Source organism: Apaloderma vittatum, unplaced genomic scaffold, assembly GCF_000703405.1.
Source record: "Apaloderma vittatum isolate BGI_N311 unplaced genomic scaffold, ASM70340v1 scaffold7941, whole genome shotgun sequence".
Lineage (NCBI taxonomy): Eukaryota > Metazoa > Chordata > Aves > Trogoniformes > Trogonidae > Apaloderma > Apaloderma vittatum.
Window position 1 is genome coordinate 19528 of NW_009697312.1, and position 8663 is coordinate 28190.

The 8663-nt window shown below is 43.7% G+C and overlaps 1 protein-coding gene across 1 annotated transcript; it reads right to left on the reverse strand.

Annotated features, from left to right (window-relative positions):
- Nucleotides 1-257: 257 nt before the first annotated feature.
- On the reverse strand, nt 258-8215 carry LOC104268096 (the record flags this gene model as incomplete). Its single annotated transcript, XM_009877582.1, has 7 exons — nt 258-289; nt 758-905; nt 1998-2084; nt 3941-4054; nt 4814-4990; nt 6018-6163; nt 8062-8215. Coding segments are annotated over 7 exons (858 nt in total), but the record flags the coding sequence as incomplete, so codon positions are not given.
- Nucleotides 8216-8663: the final 448 nt, after the last annotated feature.

Below are 8663 nucleotides of genomic sequence, written 5' to 3' on the forward strand. Positions count from 1 at the left end.
CTCAGTGAACGGAGGGGATTACTGTTAATTTCCCGAGCATGCTTTGCTTGGTTTAAAACTAAGTTACCGGCTGCACTGCTATAGTTCCCTAGCACAACACAAACCAAGAAATGTGTAGACATTTGTCCGAGCAACTTCCTCTACCTCTGTGAACCTGATCCATTATCTTACATCCCGAGTGCAAGACCTTGATCAGAACTTCCCAGGCTACGATTTCACTCTGTAAGAGCTGCAGATAGAACACGGAGGGGGCTTGCTCAGGAGTCGATCCTTCCATAGGAAGAAAACACTGTGGGAAGAAAGGAAGATCAGTGAGCACCGACGCCGAGCAGCAGTTACATCCCTCCCATAAAAGGAGTTTGGATAGTTTAAGATTAGTGGCTCTTAGGTCCCTTTATTGTGTCTTTCTTAACTATCATAAGGCAGTTACACACCACAATAAGGAAGAAAAATTACATCTCTCTTGTCGAGAGGGGATTTTCCCACGCAGGTCTGTTTTTCTGGATAGCACCAGTTCTTGCATAGGCCGGAAGCAACTTTGACTAATGTCAGGGAGAAACCACATACGGTCCATCCCCACTTCTGAACCTTGCGAGGCCAGGAAATTCTGAGGCTGCAGGAGTGCTTGATGTTACTAAGGATCTACCTTTTGCTGTGACTCTCCCTTACTATTTTTCTGGCTCCACAAACTCTTCAGTTAAATGTGACTGTGATACAACAGGCTACAACCTTCATAGTTAACTCTTTCAGTACTTACTTCTTTCTCTCAGCCCTTGCCCAAAGCTGCGGTAGACGTGAATCAATGCCCAAAACAAAACGGATTTTATTGCAACAGAAATGCAAGAGCCGGTAATGAAAGCAGCTTCCAGAGTGTAAGAATTCCCTTTGCCCCACTCCTTTATCACCTACAGGAAAATGGAGACATAAAACAATCAATACCTTGTGCCACAAAACCCTGAAGCCGTAAAATTCAATCAAGCTCTAAATTTCTGAAAGAAAGTAATTGGGAAGGGGGAAGAAAAAAACCTAGTTGCTTTTGAACTGTCTTAGTATTGCATTACATGTCCATGCCCTCATTTGCTGGTCACTCTTGTGCAAAAATTGAAGGAATTCTAGTTATTTTCAAGTTCTGTTCCTCTCTTGTCAGAAGCCACCACCTGTACTTTTCTTCCTGACTGCAGTCCAAGTACAGCCCCCAGAGACAGCGTGTGGTCCTCCCGTGCTCTGCCAGATCAAACAGGCCTGTGAACAGTCGGGAGAGCTTGGCTGGACCGTAAACCTTGATAAATAGAACCCCAAGGACTTGGATGACTGCAGCCGCTGGGCTCTATCAATATTTGGAGACTCTTTACGTGAAGTAGGAGAAATGCTGGCTCCTATCAGCATTCGAGCCCTTCCCATGGTGAACAATCTGCTTTGCCCTTGCCCTTCTTCCTTCCCTCCTTCCGCACGCATGCCGTGGGAGGTGGCGGGCTGCGCCAGCGATAAGTGCTTTGTCACTGTTACAGTGCCAAAAAATGCCTAAGGCTGGCATCTGGGCTTGCACTGTCTCTTGTTTTGGCTACATCAGCTGGGGGTGGTGCCTAAGAAATTCTTTAAAATATAATTACCTGAGGCCCTGCAGATGGCCAAATGCTCTGGCACCACTTGAGACTTGTGGTGAAGGAGGGGAGGCATTTTTGAGGGCTACATGTCTTGTACTGGAAGATTTTGCTGTATCTTTCCATAATCATTGTGGACACTTTGCCAGCTGCATACACCGCCAGGGCCTCTCCCTCTAACTAATCAGTTCAAGAGCAGCTTGACATGGTTCCTGCCTTCCGAAGTTGATCCTGAAGAGACAGGATGTGCCTCCTGCTCTCACTGATTCTAACAGGAGCTGCAACCAAGGGATATCCTCAAGAACGAGGCACCACATTTTGGGCTAATGGATCCAGTAATGAAGAGGAGCCTCCAGCCTTGCTCCCCATTATTGAGCAAGTAAGTTTGATAATTACCGTGTAAAGCAGGTAGATGAGATAAGCTACTTCAGGTATGTTCTGACTCAGAAAAATCCACACTAGAGGTTTCAGTTCTTTTAAAATCTGTAAAATAAGATATATACAGCTTCATAACTCATTGCTATGTACTCTGTAAAGACTAGATACAGTTGATTTTTCAACAGCATTTCAAGCGTTGGTGTAGCTGAGTTCTCAGCTGTAACTGTGCTCTCCACTTGCCTTTTCTACCTTTTGGTTTTTTAGAGGGAAATACAGTCTATTTTCAACGGAGCTGGGCCTGAAGTGATGTTGGTGAAATCAGAACTGGGTATTTCAGGGGCAGTTGTGTGTGATTCGAGCCATCTCGGCATCCTTTTCAGCTCTGCCTGCTCACACTTACAGTACAGCTCCCAGCTAGCTTAAATGGAGAAGCAGCCGGCTCTTCTGAGGTGTATCTAAGCTGATGTACTTTTTCTTTAGGCACGCTCAGATTTTTCTCTAACAAGTTAATGTTTTTATAGCTAACGGACTGGAAGTGCTCCGTGACTTTTTTCTCCACCTTTGTTTCTACTACAGAGAAGTGAAGTTACTGAGAACTAAGAAGTGGGAGATGCAAGAGGATTTAACTGCCAGAAAAACCTTGTTTCACAATTAACCTTGGGGCTTGGGTAAGAAGAAGCGATGGACTGCCTTCCAACAGACAGCAACTTCCAGCAGCCCTCAACTGGAAGGGCAGGTCTGAGCAAATGACAGAAAAACAGCTGAGTCACTGGGAGTGAGAGCATCGACTGCGTCAGTGCTGTGGTAAAAACTGATGCATCTGAGCAAGCACAGGTTCCCCTCCAACCCAATACTGGTCAACAGATGAACCTCCAAAAGCATCAAGGGAACTGCCCCTCCCCTAAGGGAGTTTGCCTGTTGTCTGCCACCTCTGCTATCGTCTCTGGTTAGTGCTCCTCTTAGGATAAGATCAAAAGGGAAAGGAAAACAGGCTGAGAAACAAGAGGGAAGGGAAAGTAATTAATGGGAGGAAAGAGGGAAAACAATCAAGACAGGAAAAATAAATCCACATCTAAATAGATGAAAAATAATTAATCATTTTCTTTATGAAATGGCATGTGTTACCTACCCAGAAATAAGGGAGCATCAGATTTAATTACGCTTTCAGGTGCTGCAGTCACCATTTTAGCAAGGAAAGCAATCTGAACACTTGAAGGGCTGCATTTCAGGTGTCAGGAATTTGCCTGAATGGCTAAAGCAAACATGCAAGGAGACTAAAAGCCAGCAAACTCAAAACCCCCTAAACTCCTTCCTGGTAATGAAGGCCTTGCATATCTGATGTACTTTGGCCCTGATTCTGCAGTCATTCTTGGCACAGAGCTCACGGAATTTCAGAGGAAATTCCGTCTGACTGGCATGAAAAACTACTTTTCAAGTTCACAGATCCTTATGTTAACCTGAAAACTGTCACTCACCTCTAAAGAAGCTGCCCCAATAAAGAACCACTCACATTTTTGGTGTGATTTCCTAAGGATTAAGAGCTACACAGTGCCACTCCATCTCTATATCCATCTTTGTGATAACTTGGAGGACTTTTGCCCGTTTGTCCTAACCTTGTCAGAGAGGCAGAAATATTGAAGATACTGTGATCCTATCGGTTTTGTTAAAGTAGGTGATCAGGCACTGAGAATAAAACGTCCCTCAGAAAGGAACAGTGATAGTGTGATGTTGTTTCATCCTGTCTGCTCAGCTGGGAGACACAGATTTATAAGACACTCAACTTCAGTACCGTTGGTGCTCTTGTTTTCTGCTGGGATCCATTGTGGTTCCCTTTCACTGAGCAGGATTACATAGAACGGGATGGCTGTGACTTCCCAGCCTGTGGCAATTGCTCAGGGTGTGAACTCGTAGTCTCAGAAGCTGACTATCCTTGCTGGTGTCACTGTTAGCACAACACTTACTCCGACGATGCTGATGGTCACCTTCAGGCAGGCCCAGAGAACCCCTGTTGCGGCGATGATGTTATGTAGAAGGGTGATCTCATGCAGGCTTATCAGCAGAATACACAAGCAGAGCTGAAAGAGAAGGTAAAATTATTAGCTTGAGGCCATACAGCCCTCCAAAAAATATTTGACACAAACTCCCAGCAACAGCAAGATGGGCACAGGTCTTAAGGCTGATTTTTTTTCCTCAGAAACTGGTAGATGGTACGAAATGGGACCCAAGGACAGACATACTTCCTTGTGTGCCATATTAGGAACAACAAAGAACCGGGAAGGCAGTAACCAGAGCTCCAGATAAAGCATAAGATTTTACAGGGTAATACAGTAATAAAGTAAGAATGAAGGGACCTCTTCCTGAACAGATTTCAGGTTCACTTCACTTATCTCTAACGGCAGGCTGCTTTCTCCCCCTGCCCGCCCTGCTGGGTGAGGCTCCCCTCTCCCATCCCCGGATCATTTCTCCAAAGCAGGACACAGCTAGGATAGCCGGACAGCAAGAGGCTGTAGGCTGAGACGTTGTGCGATGGTAACATTTCGTATTTCAGGGTTGGAGCTTCTGGATGCAATTGTTTTTATGGACGTATTTCCCCAAAATAAGTTTCAGTTCTCCTTTTGAGCAGGACAATGATAAAATACGTGTCGATTCATTTTTATGGACTTTAACAAAGCTTTCCTATAGCAAATACCTAGAAAGATGACCATTATTAAGCTAACTCTATCTACAATGTAAGATACAGGGAGGATTGCTCTAGGAAGGTGATAGTTCAGCTCAGCTGGACTAAGATGCTCTCAACAGAAGACAACGGAAAGCAGGGGGAGAGAGTTCTGTACCTGTGCCTGAAGATCGAAGGTCAACATGGAAAAACAGAGGTTCAGCATGAAGTATTGTGACTGTAGGCTTTCGAGAGCACCACCCACTCGGAAGGCCATCATGCTTTGACTCTGGATGAGGATGATGGCACAGATCACATCGAAGGAGCCAACCAAGAGGATGAGAATGAAGCGCGCCTGATGGGAGAGAGAAATCGTGAGGTGACTGGCCATGCCAAAACCGGGACAGCCTTTAACCTTAAATCTTCTGACTGGAAAGAAAACAGTAAGGAGAATCAGGCTGCCTGTTAAAAGCATTTTAATAGACAACAATTAATGATGTTTGCCAGTCCTTCATAATTACATTGATATGGGAATATTTATACTCGTATGCCTTACTCTGGCTCAGAAATTTTACTCAGGAAGCAGAAGTTACAGTAATCCAAGTTATTTTTTTTAGTAGTGAATAAAAGAATCCTCAATAGTACATTTTCCACCCTTTAAGGTTCTAGTTTAATATATAAACTGATCACTGGGATGCATACCTAAACGTAATTAGCATCTCTCGTGTCTGTTCCTTATTGACCCTGCTGTAGGTCATTAACTGAATGTACAGTCAATATGTAAATTGAATAGGCAAATTGTGCTTTGCTGCATCTTCCTAGCTTGGTTGCTACCTCTTCTATCAAAGAATAACTTTTGGATGACTTCAGAAAAACAAACCTCCTTCTCACGTTTGTGATAAATGTGCACCCACAAAAGGGAAGGACTTCTCAGAAGGACGGCAAGTGGAAGTTTAACTACAAATCCTAGTAACGCAGAGAACGCAGTCCTTGTGTTAAACGTTACGAAATGCAAACAAGATGTGGAATGGCAGGACCTCCCCCAGCACACTGTATCTTTGTGTTTCCTTGCAGCAGGATACCTTAACTCTCATAAAACCAGATTTCAGGGTGAAATGAAGGATAACTTCTGCACTAATCCTCTGTGAGTAAATTGATATTTGCGTTACTTGGAGATACTGCCATACAGAAACCCATAAAATAGCCCAGAGAAAGAGATTTGCAGCTGTGGAGGTGCACGTTTTGTTACTCAATGGTAGGAATGATCCAGCCTGATTTTTCTCTAGTATCAGTGCCCTTATTGCAGATGTCTTGCCCTTCTAAGACTTTAAAATCCAAGATGTGGAGAAGAGAAAAGTTAATTATAAAAGCAGGAGACTAACCAAGAGCTTTGGCTTTTGCTCCGCAGAGAGAACTGTGAAGTTGATAACGGAACGAAACATCACTAGCAAGATGGAAAGAACAAAGACGATGAGCTCCTGGCGATTCTCCTGCAGGATCCCTCTGGTGACGTAGTACACACAGAACACTGGGGAGGAGAAGGAAAGGTCAGTTACTGGGCGTTCTGTTTTTATAAAATACATCAAGCCCCGCCACTCTTAACACCACAGTTAGCTGGCACTATTGAACTCTTACACTGTTTTGACAAAGCTTAAAGGAAAAGGCTTCCCTTTCATAAAACCAGGAATCAGCACTTTGGTCTGACACAGGATGCTCCTGCAAACACTGGTTAATTTTTAGCAGAGTTCTTTTTCCAGAGGGCTATTTCCTGGATTCCGCACATCAGATGATCTAGTTTTGCTTGGCTGGGACATGGCGATAAAGTGTTGTAGTTTGGAAAGTAATATTCAGCCTCCCTAAAGAACTTCGCTTTTCACTTTTATTAATGGTGATTGAGAAAACTGAAAATGAATGGCAAATCACAATTTTTTGCATGCTTATGACCTCAGGAAGACCTGAAAGATTTCAGGCAGTACGTCCTTGTTTTGCAAATTCAGCTGCTAAAGCAGAAGTAATCTGTACAAATAATTTAAAAACAAACTTTTTTCTTTTTCGCAGAGATATGCATGTTTCTGAAATAAGCAACATACCCTTGTGAATGTTTTTCAACAAATTAAATCCCAGACCCTCTTTAAGGTAAGTACGTCTAGTGATAAATCCAAGAGACTGTTACAGCCAGGGCATCTATTTCTCTTTAAAGAACTATTATCAGTTCTGTCAGTCTCTGCCTACTCTGCAGAAAACATAGTTTGGGCATTTTTACAGAGATTAGCTTACACATCTTAAAATCTCAAGATAAGCCAATCACAGTTTTAACATTTTCCTTGAGTGATGTTCTCTTTACTGACTAATATGCTTAAACAACAGCTCTTGCTTACAGTAAACCTTTGCAATCTGAACTAATGTGTTAAAAATACACTTGTTTTTCTGGGTTTGAACCAGAGGTTTGTGCACTTCATCCTGTGTGTTGCAGCAAAGAATACAAATTGGTATCAACAGCAACGAGGAGGGGGTAAAATCAGATTAGCAAGCGTGCTTTCAACTTCCCCATTTATAACATCATGTGATTCCCTTGATTTGTTATGAAAGTTCTTCATTTTTCTCTGAAGCCCAAAACAGTGGTTGCTAACAAAAACAGTGTGACAGGTCGGAGGCATCAACGGTCTGTTCAAACGCTGCGATTTTTGTTGGTGTGCCGAGTCCTGTGTGAAAAGCTGCTAATCAAACCAGAGTTTTGGACTGAGGGTATTGTTTGCTTGTGTCTAATTATAGAACCTGGAACAAATCTATTGTCTTTGTTCCCTCTGGGTGAAAAAACGAAAGCTGGAAAGCAACGACTGCTTATAATTGCCGTGTCTTCCTCATGCACAAGGTGTTACACCCACAGAGTCTGTTCTTTTCTACACCGGTTTGGCCAGCGAGCCAACAGCCAAGAGCTGTTAAAGCCACTGAAGAGCACTTCCTAAACCGCTTTTTGTTTATTTTCATGTTAAGTTTCCTTTTTCTTTAATGGACGCAGGAATATGAATGTAAGTTTCTACTGAAGCTCCAATTGGAAATATCCAAGGAAGTCTGGATTTTGCTTCTAGGACAGAAATCATTAGACACACAAAAAGAGCACTTTTAGAAGGAAAAACGTCCTTATTTTCTTTTATTAAAATACTTGCAGTGAAGCAACACCCTTGCAGGATCTTAACACAGAGAAATGACTTAATACTTTCTTCTTTCAGATAAAACTGTGTATGTTTGATTTCTACTACAGGGAAAAGGAACGAGAGCAAAAGCATCCAGCTTCCTAGTGCTGAACTAGCAGAAAATTCCATTGGTAATATTATCAGGAATGAAGTAAAAAACTTCAGTTGGCACTTAATTACTACCTTGGGAAACAACATCGTTGTTTTAAAGGACGAACCGTATGTTCCTTACCAACTCCAACTAACTGAATGAGAGAAACGGTGAAATCTTCCTCGGTCTGTCGGACGAGTGTCTCTATGGTTAGCCCTATGACACTTAGCAGAGACAAAATAGTGACACAGAAGTAGATCTTCACAGGAAACGAGAGCTCTGAGCAAGGTTTTATCTGTAAGGCAAGAAAACTTTTCAACACGTAATGCAGTACAAACTAGTTTCTGTTCCCAGGCAGTGCACTGAGGCTGGGTGACCCGAGTGCGGGGTTTTCCTTGGAAAAAGCAAGAGATGGGTGGAACTGAAGCTCCGGAACCGCTGATGAAGGGAGAAATCTTAACTAATCTCAGCCTCCAGTTTTCAGGTTTATACCTAAGGGCTGCCTTTTGCTTTTCCCAGGGCCTCCCTGGCGCCACGGGGTCACCGTTTCACCTGAGAACTTCACGGCTGGGCGGGCAACTTGCTCCCGGTAGCCCCGAACCCCGAAAATCCTGAGGCGGGGCTGCCGCGGCCCAGGGGCCCGGCGGGGCTGGGAGCGAGCGGCCTCAGCTCTTTCTGCTCGTCCCAGGCACGTGAAATCCTGGGGACGGAGAAAAGCCGCTTCCGCGGCCCTCGGGGCACCG